Source organism: Ixodes scapularis, unplaced genomic scaffold, assembly GCF_016920785.2.
Source record: "Ixodes scapularis isolate PalLabHiFi unplaced genomic scaffold, ASM1692078v2 PGA_scaffold5__190_contigs__length_132052651, whole genome shotgun sequence".
Lineage (NCBI taxonomy): Eukaryota > Metazoa > Arthropoda > Arachnida > Ixodida > Ixodidae > Ixodes > Ixodes scapularis.
Genome location: NW_024609880.1, coordinates 107,198,399 through 107,212,795, shown reverse-complemented (window position 1 = coordinate 107,212,795; position 14,397 = coordinate 107,198,399). Strand labels below are relative to the sequence as shown.

Here is a 14,397-nt window from a genome sequence, read left to right as displayed (position 1 = left end):
TTGCAGCACATACTCCGAGCATGTATTGAACACAAGGCTTAGGTCAGCGTTCGGTGGCGCCTCGGTTCCAATCACGTGCTTTGTGTCCAAGCAATGGCGACCACCAATGTTGATCGATGAACAAAACCGCACAGGCTAAAGACAAGAGCGTGCCATTCCGAATCACGATTTCAACGAACAATACCACTTGAGCAGAAGAGCCGCCGTTCATGTCCTATAGCTAAACCGCATAATTCATTATGTATAAAGAACGATGAGAGAACAAGTTTGTTTGTGTGTCAGTAAATGTGACTATTGTACGCAGCTACAACCTCTTGGTGTTTCTGGAAACTGCGCAGCCGTCGAAGGTCCTCTCGCAGGAATGAAAGTTCTCTCAGTTGTCATTACGGCGTTGCTGGCTGCTGGTTAGTCGTGTTTCTGTTCCGTTCTTTTTAAAAGACAGTTCTTAAATCAAAACAAACAAAAACAGACAGCCTTTTGTTTCTATATATTCCTTTTATATACTTCTAGAATCAACTGGTTCTTGGTTTGACATCGAAAAGAAAACAAAAGGTAATCACATTTTTTTTTCACTACTGGAGATAAATTAGTAATAATGCATACAGTTGGATTATACTCTCATCCTGCATGACATAAAAAACGTACATTGTAGATAAATTAAAAAATGGGTGTCGGTATGTCTGTATGTGTGTTGGGGGGGGGGGGCGGGGGTGAAGGTTGAGTGATATGATGTCTTGTGCCACTCAAAAAGACATTAGGAAGACGATCTGGAAATCACAAGAGTTGACTGGTATGTTTTGTTTCGCCACAGTCGGTAACAAGCTAAGAGTTCTGTAGAGCACGCTCTCGGACGCCTTTCGCCGGGCTACGGCAACGGGTGCGAAGAAGTGTTATCAGAGTCAGTAATATTGCGCAGGAGGCGGGGCATCGACTGCATGCTTAACCTGGCACCGACTACAGGACATCGTGCGGTGCAATACGATTCAATCAAGTAGTATCTGGCCTGAACGAGTGACAGAGTGGCCATACGTTTAATCACTGCAATCTTAAACACATACCGGAACGATCCAGAAGCGGTGTTCCGGCTTCTTCCTCCTCTTCTTATTGGCATCTAACCAAATCGTACTATCCTTCCTAAAACGTCCACAAAAAAGTTGCTGATTTAAGATTCTCTTCCTGTACCCTCTAACTATTGTCTGAAAACATTATGTTTGATTTTAGGGCTACCTTTCATGTTTCTTCTTGGTATCTCTGTTTCAGTTATTTTTTTCACTTACGTTCTTGCTGTGTCGTTTAGCGCCAGGTGAGGGTGAAAAAAAGGAGATGCCTCAAAAACATTGAAAAATAGTTATTTGTAACTTTTTCTCGTGTCTCTCTCACTTCTCTGGAGTAAAAATAAATACAGTATTTTATTGCCTACAACGAAGCATTACTTGAACAAGAGTCTGTAGCATAAAGATAACACCAACTGTGTGCAGTATCTGGACTTCCAACAGGCATCGCTCATAGCGCCCTATTATTGCGCTAATCTGATAAGCCTCAATCGCTTCAGTTTGCTCGTCCTTTATTGCTATTTCAGCGAGTGGAACGGAACGAATTTCTCCTCGCATCGTTAACGGTTCAGCGACATCGATTGCGAGATTCCCTTGGATGGTGAGTTCTTAACTATATCCTTCCACAGCAACGAATCGACGCAGCCTACAAATAAAAGAGAGTTTTCCCCCTGAAAGTACCTTAACCTGTGAGCTTCGACTCTCTAATAATGTTGTTGTTGTTGTTGGATACGTTTTATTCATATTATCAAAGCTGTATGTTGGGCTAGTTGGTATTGGTCTTGGGTTGCCAAAGGCATGGTAGCGCTTTTTTGGACGAGGACAAAAGAAAGAAAGACAAGACAGACACGAGCGCTGACTGCAACTATTTGTCTTTCTTTCTTTTGTCCTCGTCCAAAAAAGCGCTACCATTCATATTAGGAGGGGTATGACGCGACCGGTTTCATGCCTTGTCGTGAAGGGGAAGGGAATAAGGATGCAGGAATGGGAGAGGGGGTGCGAGGGCGGGAGGGGGAGAGGGCTTACAGAAGGCCGGCCAGACCGGCCGTCCTCACGTAAGCCAAGAGTGAGTTGAAGACCCGCCTCTTGACGTCTGTGGGGCCTGTCGGTGCCGTCCAGGCCTCGAACGTCATTCCTGGTGGTGGACCGAGCTGCGCGAGTGCTATGTCCCTTTCCTTTCGCCTTGCCGGGCACTCCCAGAGCAGGTGGCGCAGGGTGGCGAGATGCGCTGAAGACTGGGTGTTAATGGAATATCGGGGATTAGCCCGGCGGTTTGATTGGCTTGAGGTGGCGATGTAGAAGTCGAACTACACCGGTCGCATATTGCATACTCTGGCGAACGTAGCCCGAAGCGGGCCAGGCGATACGGTGTCCATGCACAGCCGGTTGTGATTCGGCGTAGCCGGACCTCGGCCGCCCGCGGGTATCCCCTAGGGATGGAGGTCGGGCACTCAGGCAGCCGGGTGGACAGGCGCCGCTTGGTTTCGGTGCGCGGGTGCTGTGGTGGTGAAGGGCCTGTGCTAGCGTCGGAGCCAGACGGTGCATCCAAGGGTCGCTGAAGCGGCTGACCGGCCGAGGGGAGAGACAAGAACGCCCTTGCCAGCCGGTGCGCCGCTTCATTGCCCTCTATGCCCGCGTGGCCCGGAACCCAAACGACCCTGATGTGTGCGGCCGATCCCAGGACCAACTCGAGTCCCGCTACAGCCGCCCGGATGGAGCAGACCGTTGGAGAGCGAGGGGGGGCCGAAGAAAGGCATGCCTTGACCGCCTCCGCAGAGTCTGTGTGCAGGAGGATCTCGGTGGGAGATAGCCCTCTGGTGGCGGTGTCGCGGAGCGCCAGTTCCGCTCCCAGCAGGATCGCCCGCAGCTCAGCCTCCAGCGAGTCAAGCCCCGGTGGAAGCCGGACACCAGTGGTCGATCCCAAGGACAGGCAACAGGCAGCTGCGGCAGTAGATCTGGATCCGGGATCCGCGGCCGCGTCACAGTAGTATCTGCGTACTTCGGGGCCGTCGGCGTTGACGTCACGTTCGTGCGCCGCAGCTTGGGATCGTCGGCGGCCTGGATGGCCGCCTCCAGCATGGGATGGCGTCGGCTTGCCCGAGGTCAGGCATGGCAGACTCCAAGGTGGAGGGCGTGTGGCTGGTGGTGGAACTCCCTCAACGGGTCGCAGGCCCAGCAACCCGAGAATGGATCGTCCCGGTCTGGACCGTGAAAGGCAGATGTGCTGCCCTAGGCATGCCTCGTGTAACAGGTCTCCAATGGTGTTGAGTCCAGCATGGGCCTGCAGCGTGTCAACCGGCGTGAAGTTCGGCAGGCCCGTGACGATACGCATGGCACGCTGATTAAGGACCTCTAGGTCCTCACGTTGTTTCCTGGTGATGCCTACGTGCTGTGCCCCGTAAAGCATCTTGGCTTGGATGAGGCTCCTAACAAGCATGCGTAATGTGTGGGTGTCGGCGCCCCAGTCCTTAGCTGTGGTGCGACGGATAAGGTGCAGCATATGTACTACGGAGGCTTTGGTTTTGCTCAGCCACGTCACAGGTGGGCCGTGCGCGGAAAAGTCGACACCAAGAACACGCAGCACGTTTGTGGCGGTGATGACTGAGCCCCCGAACTTGAGTTCGATGCACGGGGTCGCCTCTCGGCGTGCGTTGGTGTTTCCAAACACGGCGTACTGCGTCTTATCAGGTGACGGAGTTAGACCGCGTTCTATCAAAAATCCGGCGACGATGTCCAGTGCTTCTTGGGCGGAATCATTTTGAGGGCCAACTGGGCCACCCGTCGTCCAGATTGTGATGTCGTCTGCATAAATGGTGTGGCGGATGCCTGGGATCTTGTCGAGGCGGTGGCTCAAATCCGCCATCACTAGGTTGTAGAGTAGCGGGGAAAGCACCGCGCCTTCTGGGACTCCTAGCTCGAGTGGAGCCGCAGGAGCTTGTGCATTTTCTACTGAGACACTGTAGGTGCGCCGTTGAGGAAGGCCCTGATATACTGGAGAGGCTTGCCGGTGAGGCCCGCCGCGGATGCGGCGGCCATCACAGTAGGATGTGGAACACTATCAAAAGCCTTCTTCACGTCTATAGACTAGAGTGCCTCAATGTCTTTCTGTTTAGGGTGATGCCATCATTTGTAGTACCCGATGCCGACAGCACGCGCTCACATGGAAAATACAAAGAAATTGCAGGAAACAAAATGTCGCCGTAGCACAGTCAGAGCCACGAGCGCGTGCAGGGACACGCTCTTTCACGCGCTTGAGAACAAAAAATAAAAATAAGCGTTCGAAACAAAATGGCCAGATGTCATCACCCCAAGCAAAGCGCACATGAAGGCACCCTACTATAGACCTTTCCAGCGGCAGTCTCGAACGAAGCGATTTACCGCGCGCGTCCCTGGTTTTGAGAGTGTACGTCAGTGTTGCCCGACTGCGCTGAGCTGTGGAATTTCTCGTCAGCAGGCTCTGGCAGCCTGCATAGGCGCAATTCCGGACGCTGGTGGCAGCTGAATTGCCGCGTTTTCTTTCTTATTTTGTGTTCTGTGGCGAACATAATTTATAGAGGTCTTTAAAAGAGCAGTGCTCTATTGTTGGGAACAAAAACAAAGAAATGAAAGCTGTTTTGGTGAGTCCGTGCGCGACAGAACAAATGCATCTGGAACGTTTGTTTCATTTTATGATCATCGTTTTACGGCACCGTACACTCAGTCGTGTCAATCTATAAAGATCAGAATATTTGACCACACAGGATATCCGAACTGCATGGATATTCCCCGTCCACAATATGAAATTCAACGCTTCTAATCAATCGAACAACATATATTGTACGTACCCCACGGTGCCGCGTTATCCGAACAGGATTTGAAAAAGGTCTCAAATAACACAGCATATCCAATATACAGTGTCGACGACAGTCACTTCACGACGATCGGACGGAATCTGGCGTATTTTGGGGAACATGTAGAAGAGAGCTCCTTTTTTTCACAGCTTCAAAGCAAATGAACGAACGTGTCTATTCTGTCCCCACACCCCGGACCCGACCCTATCAGCTATTTTTCGCGAAGACCCGGAACACAGCCGGGAAGGCTTTTTGGAGATTATCTCAACGGAAATAATCCTCCAAGAACGTCGAACTGCCTGCGTCGCGGGCTTCTTGACGTTCGCTCTTTTTGTTCGTTTCCTGCGAAGGCCGAGCAGGCCAAGAGCCCTGGTATTCCCTGGTTCTCACGGTGGAAGATAACATACAAAGGGTAAGCATCCTAAACAGGCGAATAAAGTAAAAACTTCCAAGAAAAGCCGCCGAACTCCAATGCAGGTGGGAAGTCACGCTGACCGGGTTTCCACAGCTCAGGCGGGTGCCAGAAATTTCTGGTTGATAGGGGTCGCTCGATTCGCAAAATGGCGGCGGCCAGAGCGCTCTTTTTGCAAAGGTCTATAGCAACCGCTATTTTGATGTCGTAGCGCGGGTGCTTGCCGGCAAGATCCTCAGCGAAGACGGCCAGCGAGTCCTGCGTGCTGAGACCCCGGCGGAAGCCAGTCTGGCACAGGTGGAGGACGTTGTTTGCTTCAATGTGCCATTCGAACCGCATCAGCGCCATCCTCTCCATAAGCTTCCCGACATGTGACGTCAGAGAGATGGGTCGCATATCTGTGAGCTGTTTTGGAGTTCGGCCTGGTTTTGGGATTGGTATAACCGAGGCGTGGCGCCAGATGGCGGGAAGTTGACCCAGCTCCCAGGACTCGTTGAAGATGTCCAGAAGTTCTTGCATCGCTGCCTCCGGAAGGTTGCGAAGGGCCGTGACAGTTATCATGTCGGGCCCCGGGGCACCATGCAACTTTGTGATTGAGAAAAGTGCGCCCTGCAGCTCTGCCATGGTAAAGGGCCGCTCCATACCTGGGTCCATGGGTTCTTGAGGTGGAGGGAATGAAAATCTAACCTTGGCTGGGTCATAACTCGCTGGACATTCCTGTGGAAAAAATACGGGGCCAGCTTTGCTCGCGAATTCTTCATTGGAGATTGCCACCCGGAGGGCCATGTCTTCTCCAGCTGTTTGCTGACGTTGGTTCTTCGTCATACCACGCATCGTCGCCCAGACCTTGGCCGGTGATGTGCGCCCGTTGAAAGACGTGCAGTGGTCGTGCCACTCTTTCCGCGAGAGCTCGAGAGAATAGCGTTTTGCTTCTGCCGATGCACGGTTAAAGCGTGTGCGGTCGGGCGGGAGTTTGCCGTCCTCTAGGTAGCAGTGTTGGGCCTTAATCCTTGATTCCCATAAATTAAGCAAGTGCTGATCAGGAGTCGGAGCTTCGGCGCTTACCTTCACTGACCGCGTCACGATCTCCTTGGCTTGAATAATACGATTGAAAAGTGGTTCGTGAGGCGGTAGTTCTGCGAGCACCTCACGAAAGTCGTCCCATCGGGTTGTGCTTACGGTGCGTGTAGCAAGAGCGCGAGATTTTCCGCCGAGGCCGATGATAATTGGGAAGTGATCGCTACCCCAGGTGTCATCTACCACCGCCCATGAACACCTAAGGCTTGGAGAATGCCATGTTACGTCTGGCGATGTAGAATCTTGCTGTTGACTATCGGCCCGACGGGTTACCGCGTCAGGCGAATTGGCGAGCACGAGGCCTGCCACAAGTGCGTTGTCTGCTACGCTTCGGCCTCGTACGGTGTTTGATTTCGACCCCCACGACGTGTGGTGCGCCTTAAAGTCACCTCCGATCAGCACAGGCAAAGGGTGAGTAGTGCGGGTACACAAGAGCTTGAGCCATTCTGCATCTTCGTCGTTGGTGGTACTATGCGGTCTCCAGTACACAGACACGACTACGATATCCTTGTCTCCGAGGCGCGCCGATACCGCCGTCACTTCGCGCTGCTCGGAACTGTAACACGAGGTATCGAGCTGGGCAGCAGGGATCAATTTTTTCAGTAGCACATGGGCATGTGCCTGGGGCACAGGAATGGTTCCCTGTGCGTCTCCTTTCCGACGTGGGCCCTTCTGGGCGACGATGATGGTAGGGGTATTGAAGGCCCGGTACCCTACAATTTTGGGCTCTGGCACCCTGGCCTCTTGTAGGATTATGTCGGGGGGATGGGCGCTTGCGGCCAGCCGTCTCTTGAGTTCTGAACCGTGCTGTCGGTAGGAGCGGCAATTCCATTGCAGAACTGTTAATCCTGGGCCGAAAGGATCTGACGGCCGACCGGTAAGCGCACAATCAGCGCCGTCTGCGCTGCCGCCTGTTGTCGGGCACGACGTCATTGTGGGTGGCGAGAAGGGAGGTTGCAATAAGAGTGGTGAGGTTGTCGAGTTTCTCGATGGTCACAGTCGCTAGCTTTACGAGTTGCGAAAGTGACAGCTCGATCTCTAATAATGCGTCTATCGGAGCCAGAACCAGCGGCCACCTTGCACGAGTCGTTCTCGTCGCACTCCCCTCCCCCCCCCCCTAAAAAAAAAAAAAGAAATTCCCGGTGTTTTCTTTTAGCCTTTCCCTAAAAGCATTTTTCTCCGCTGGTGTCCTCTACTACTACCATAAACTGTGGTAGCAGGGGTAGTATCCTCCACTTACAAACTAGTGGAATATGCCCCAAAGATGCGCATATATATTTCAACAGAACGAAATGTATAAAGATATTGCTAGACCAGCGCGTATCAAGAGAATGGGAAATTCAACACAAGCTTATTCAAGCTGCAAAGTAGCGTTTTTGATACACCTTAGTCGAGTAATTGCTTCGGTAGTTAAATTAAGACTTTACTTTCCCTACCTTTTAATGGTATGCGTGCACGCGTTAAATAGATTTGTTTGTAGCTTTAATTTTTTTAATAAATAGTTTCAACTTATTATATAATGTCTTTAATGCCTTTCTGGGTTCTTGTAATTAGAATAGCAACACGCCTTGCAATTTTGGCGTTTTTTGTTGCTGCTGTTGTTGTTTTACTTCAAATATCTAGAATGTTAGTAAATATGAACAATTATGTCAATATAAAACACATCTTTGGAGATATTAAGTCCCATCAAATATATTATTGCCTTTTTACAACCAGGCTGTATATGACTCGTTGGTCAGGTTTTTTTCATGTCCGTCGACAGAATAGTAGACAGAAAATCATCGGGAGCACCTTATCACCATTTGTGCGCGTCTTATCTCTTATTGTGTGCTTTTGACACTTGTTTCAATAAGAAAACCACGAAACAAGTCTCAAAACCGCGTAAAAGCTGATACGCACGTAGCGCCCCCCCCCCCCCCCCCCCATACGTTTTCGGTAAAAATTGCGGTTGCATAAGCTGCCGCGGCAACGGCAGAGTACGAAATGTGGAGCGACGTCACTAACCCCGCTAACAATGCGAAGCACGTAGCGCTCCCCGCATGCCTTTCTCGGTAGAGATTGCAGTTGCATAAGTTGCCGCGGCAACGGAAGCCTGCGAGGTCTTTCAAACATAAAAGAGTTTTGGTACAGTGCATTTACTTTTCTTTCGTCAATCATTTGGTATAGACCCTTCTGCTGTTTACAAACATGAACTGTCGCTTGCGTCCCAAGCGACTTTCGGTTCCACCGATTTTGCAAGCCTGTTCAGCTTGCTTATGTCGCCAGTGCTAGAAAGCATACATGCTACATGGACAATGAAGTTAGAGATTTACCGAAAACCCTCGGCTGAACAATATTACATCTTGGAGGAGGCAAATTGATTTACAAGAGTGCTCGAAACATCTTAACAGATCTAGCACACCTTCCTTCTTTTGGAGTTCACCTGGAGAATTGGGGGTTAAACGTTTCAGCGACACTTCAAGCACTGTATTAAGGTGGACTTTGTTCCTTCCTTTTAAAAACCGGAAGTTGTCTGGAACGTCAAACACTGGAGCATCACTTGGTGGCGTGGGCCGTGAGAATGGTCTCTAGTGCGGTGGGAAATCGTTGCAGTTGATGCCACAGCTTCGCTGTCCCACCATCTTCACAGCGTAAATTGGTGCCTTACTTTTTTTTTTGTGGTTTTAGTTTTGAATGCTGGGATCCGAGATCTAGCGGTAACGTCGGAGACAACCTTCACCATCTGATCTCGTTCTAGCACTCGAAGGGCACGTGCACCCTGTCACAATTACTTTATACCCATCATGGAATGTGGCATTGTTGTCTCATATTACAGACAATTTTTGTTTACTGACAGAATTGTTGCTCTCCTTAGACACCAAGTTAAGATCCCCCACCCCTAATCGCAACCGAAACTGATAACACGATAACTCAGTTGCAGAGTATTGGCGTATTCTACGTTGTGTCCCATAAATAGTGCATTGAGGGTAAAAAAAAAAGACCGAACCTAATTTTTGAGGTTATCGGCTCTCGAGAGAAAGTTGCATGCAAGACCAGTTACCTCCATTACAACTTACAAAATAAAGTTAAAAGGCCATTACACTACCCAAAATATATATCTTCATTGTTCCAAACGACTGGATATATGTTAACAATAAACGTCATCTTCAAAATTCAAAGGCGAAAAATTGCCTAATTGCGACGACAAAAATATGTCACATTTTAAAGTTTACCCGCCTTTTAATCACGTAGACGGCAAACTGGTGCCTCATTGCTATATGTTGATGTCCCAAAACGAAAGTGCCTTTAACACTATAACGAGTAGGCTTCTTCTCATTCTCGTGCGTTCTACGTCTCAACTTTCGTCCTCATCAGAAATAATCAATCAATTTTCGATCAAACGTTACCGTACGGCATCGAACCCAACTTGGCCGAGGACTCGATAATATCTTCCTCGAAGTGCGCAGGTCATCTGGCACGGGAAATGTTTGATCACCAGAGCCAACGCTGATTTTACGGTCGCTAACAGTACGGCTGGTTCAGCCGTCGAAAGCCATCGTATATTGTAATTTAGTTATCAGAAGGCAAGGAAAGGATAGAGTGCTTGCCTCTACCTTTTCCGAGTTGTTTTTGATATTGTGAAAGAAGTGGCAAAACAAGTGGCGTACTGTGTTCTCAAGAAGTGTAACAATGTTTCATAGACGTCATTCATAAATGTTACATTGTGTGTTTGCTGTTGTGTGTCTGTTCTTTGTTTATTATTGGCCCATCGCTTGTTGTTGCCTGTTGTTACTTTTACTGGCAGCCAAGGATGCTTGGTGCTAAGAGACAATCCTCGCTTATGGGTAAACTATTCTTAGGTCAGACTACGCACCAAGTACCACAAAAAATGGCACGGGTGCGGTGGAGCCATACTAACTCCAAAGCACGTAATCACAGCCGCACACTGCATACGACGGTAAGTACGTTTTTATGCACGTAAAACCGTAAATAACAAAAAAATTTCAACCTTTCCACTCTGGTGAAGACGGAAGGCCAGCGAAGCTGTACTAGGGTGGGAATGAAGTAATGGCCGTCCGCAAGTCGGCAAGCCAGAGTAAAGAGGCTGGAAATGTTGCCGCGATTTATGATCGACGGCGACAAGCAGACAACCGGCAAACACAACACTCTGGACAGCTACCGCCATCTATGAGCGACAGCGGCAACCAAAGCGTTGTGTCGACATTTGTTTGGTACCAGACACGATCCTGGGGAACCTAACCCTTAACAGCTCCGCTGTAAAAACGAGATACCATTACACATTTAACAAAACAAATTTACTGGTCAGCGCACGTGAAACTAAAATGGCCCAGCGGCTCTTTTTATTATACAATACCTTTCAAACATATTCCTCGAAGGTACGTAATGACGCTACCTAAGAATCTTGATTCTACAAGTTCATAAAACTCAACAAATCTCATAAACTTTTTAATGATCGCGCACACACGCTAACTATGCTAAACTTTCTGTTAAAAAAAAAAACAATGATTTAGGGTAAGCGACATCTGCAATTTACTGAAGGAATGATCATTCAGCCGGTGTCATACTGCTTATATACGTCATACAAAAGACAGTCTGCATAGAGATTCGAACGCCAGTCACTGCGAGGTCTCTGCTTCGAATGCCGCCGGGCAATAAGTTCAAGGAGAAACTTGGCAGACGGCATTCGAACCACAGAGAGTGCAGTGACTCGTGCTTGCGGTCTGTATTTTGTATGATATATGAGCAGTGCGGCCCCAGCTTTAAGGATTGCGACTGAAATTGCATTTCTCCTACACCGATTCCCGAAGTCGCGCTCTGTAAAATCTCGCCGAATATGACAAACTTTCGTATGTATTGGACCTTATATGGGAGTCAGTTGTTTAGATGCAACGCGGGACTTTTTAGCGAACATCGGCAATATTCTGACATCCTCGTTCGTCTTCATCTTTCTCGATCGCGCAAACAGAAAGTTGAACCGAGAGCCCAGAAAAATCATGGTCCGCTACGGCAGCTCCGTCCGCGCCAGGATGCAAGAGGTGCGGGTGAGAGGTTACTACCGGCACGAACGGTACAGCCAACAAACGTTCAGCAACGACATCGCCGTGCTTCTCCTCGACCAAGCCCTGAAGCTGAGTAAGAAGACTAAAGCCATCCGCATTTCCGGAACTGATGCAGACCTTGCTGGAAAGAGAGTCATCGTGGCTGGATGGGGGCGACCCGAGGAAGGTACGATCCATCGAGCGTTTTTATTCCAATGGACTTTCCAAAACTTCTTCGCATGCGTACGCCCTCTCACTTGACCTCGCTTTTCGTTTTCCCCCATTTTCGGAGTGCGTCGTCACGCACGACCAATATTATGAGCGTCTACTTTTCAGCGTATTTCGTCTTTTATGACGGTGCGTTTTTTTGTCTTTTTTTTTTTTTTTAGTAACGCGTAGTGTTGGGCATCAAAAAGGAATGGAAACCGCTATATGGGACACGATGCCAGTGTGTTCTGGCGGGCCGAGGAATGTTGGGCCCTCCATTTGTAGTTCTCGGACAAACTCCCTGAAGGCGCTCGCTACTCGCAAGGTTTCCTTAAGTTTTGTCACAAACTCCGCTTGACGAAGATTTCCTGTCACTCCACTTGAAAAAAAAAACAAATTTTCAACGATAAATCACGCTACATGAAAACGACATGATTACATCTAAGGTTCACAGCTCACTAAAGGACGTGGGTGCCACGTACAAAGCTCGAGCCATTTCTTTTCCGAAGTGACTGCACCGCCTACCGCAAAACCCTTCGCGTTTCCAATACTTTCGGCAATTACAAAATTAGAGAAAAATAAAGGCACGCGAGCATGAGGCCAGAATTTAAGTCTATAGAATTCCCTAGAGTTAGCTGCCGCGAGTAGGTTCCTATGCCTAATTTGCGGATAAATAGGATTGCAAAAATAAAGAATTTTACGTATGCAGCGTTTAAAACAACCAAGAGGACGAATCGTGCGATTTTCTCAAAGACGTTTCCGGCTGTTAAAGTTACAAACAATAGTTACCTTGCAGGCCAAGTGCACAAAAATTCATCGATCGTGGCACCGTTCGTGAGTTTCAGATTCGCAGTGTGGGGATCCTTGCTGAGGGCCGACGACTGCAGCACGTAACTCCGCACGTGTACGCTAGTCGACGTGGTCATTGGGGCCCCAACGCTGCACTCAATAATGTGTCCGACATTCGCAAGTTGTTCGCCTTCGACAAAAGAACCCCATCACAACACCAACCACAGTAGCAATATTATGTTGCATATTATCCGGCTTGGCATTCCTCGCCTTCGCGTATTTCCACGCTCGTGGAACGATACAATATTTTCGAAGAAACAAGCGTTCGCAAGGTAAATAGCGCGGCTTACTCGAAAACAAGCCTTCGTCGTCGCGAGGATCTATCCTTCAAGGTGCGCCGAGAACAGACGACGTGCAACGGTATCCACACTCGTAGTGTTTCCAACATCAACCGCACGGTGGCGGCTCTGTTCGATCTCGAGGCCATATACGGCGACTGTGCTACCCAGAGCACGTACAAATAGGACTCATAGTTCTGTGTTTGCTGTGCGCCTGCGCTTTTTCAGGAGCCTCCCGCAGGACCGAGAACCTGAGATACACATCGCAGGTTGTCTGGCCTCCCAACAAGTGCCGGCGAAAGCTCAGGTCTTTTAATGAGGAGATCCACATTTGCGCCTACGGAAAAATTTCCTCCACCTGCAAGGTAAGGCCTGGGCTACCACTCACGTCCATAGCGGGTGTTCACTAGACGCCATATTTGAGGGCCCTGTTTAGAGCGCATGCTCAGAACGAGCTTATATTAATAGTCTGCTAAAACCGGCAATCTTGATGGTGCGGGATGCATGTTACAAAGGACGTGCGGAAGCTCACCTTCAGCAAGCGCTCAGCAGCCGCGCACACAGTTATGGCCGCCAGTGAACACTCCCCATTAGCGATGTGCACGACCAAAAGCGTCGCTGCGGTCAGCTTTCCACGATTGGCCAGACCATGGGCATATGAGCATTGTCAGATTGTCAACTTTGACGGTGTTAGTTCCGGTTGCCATGGTTCCTAGCTTCCACTGTGCTTTTTAAACTCACCATCGAACTCGTCGCCGCACGTGGTGGTAAGTAGCCAGGGTAACAACTGGCGACGTCCCGGCGAGGCAAATCCCAGTCGTGACGTCACGGATGGAAACCATCAGAGGCCGCCATCGAAATGTCTCGGCGCTAATACGAACTAAAGCCCCTCCATCCTGGGAACAGAGCCGTATATGTAGAGAGTTTGGTCAATGGGAGGCGCGGGCAGAGCCAGGGCGTGCGGCAGACTCGGAAAGAAGGCTTGGCATGCTCTCTTGACCAACCAGAAGCCGAAAAGAATCCCCTAGCGGTGGTAGCGGGAAACAGTTCTGAGCCGATCGATCATCGAAGGTCTATGTTCGTATATGGTTTTAATAAGTGCGTAAGAGTGACGTGTAGTAACTCTTTGTGGTTGAAAATAGGGTGTACGTGTTGTTTCATCATGATCATGCAGAAAGATGTAAGAAACGAATGCGCCGCTCAACTCTGTTTTGCGCGGACAGAGTGTGACCGCTCTGACGGCAGATTCCCGGCGCTCGGCGTTTGGCGTAAGGATTATGTCGATCTTTCCGCTAGTCCCACTCTTCCACCATCATTTTAGATGAGTGTGATTGAAACATCACGTGTACCGTATTTTCAGCCATCGAGAGTTACTCCAATGCAGTTATCAGGTTTGTTTCTCGCGACCACCGCCAGGGCATTATTTCCGGCTTCTGGTTGGTCACATTCGAATTTCTGAAGACGCCCTGGAACACGCCCAGCCCGCTTTCGGCCAATGGCACCGCTTCATTTGTCTCCCATACTTCCCAACGAATGGCCAAACTCTCTACATATACGGCTCTGCCTGGGAAAGTGGCGCCATTCATTAATGTGTAAATGCTCGAGACACGAGCCGCGCGCCACTTCTGGGAAGAACACGGCGTCTGAAATCTA

At 49.5% G+C, this 14,397-nt stretch overlaps 1 protein-coding gene across 1 annotated transcript in view; it reads left to right on the top strand.

Annotated features, from left to right (window-relative positions):
- Positions 1-361: 361 nt before the first annotated feature.
- The window catches only part of LOC8027695 (trypsin beta), a 40,766-nt gene continuing 26,730 nt past the window's right edge, over positions 362-14,397 (top strand). Inside the window, exons 1-6 of the mRNA XM_029985300.2 lie at positions 362-404; positions 511-552; positions 1,580-1,653; positions 10,211-10,308; positions 11,338-11,597; positions 12,973-13,109. Of these exons, the coding sequence (XP_029841160.2) occupies positions 362-404; positions 511-552; positions 1,580-1,653; positions 10,211-10,308; positions 11,338-11,597; positions 12,973-13,109 (654 nt within the window). The remainder of the gene's footprint in view (positions 405-510; positions 553-1,579; positions 1,654-10,210; positions 10,309-11,337; positions 11,598-12,972; positions 13,110-14,397) is intronic.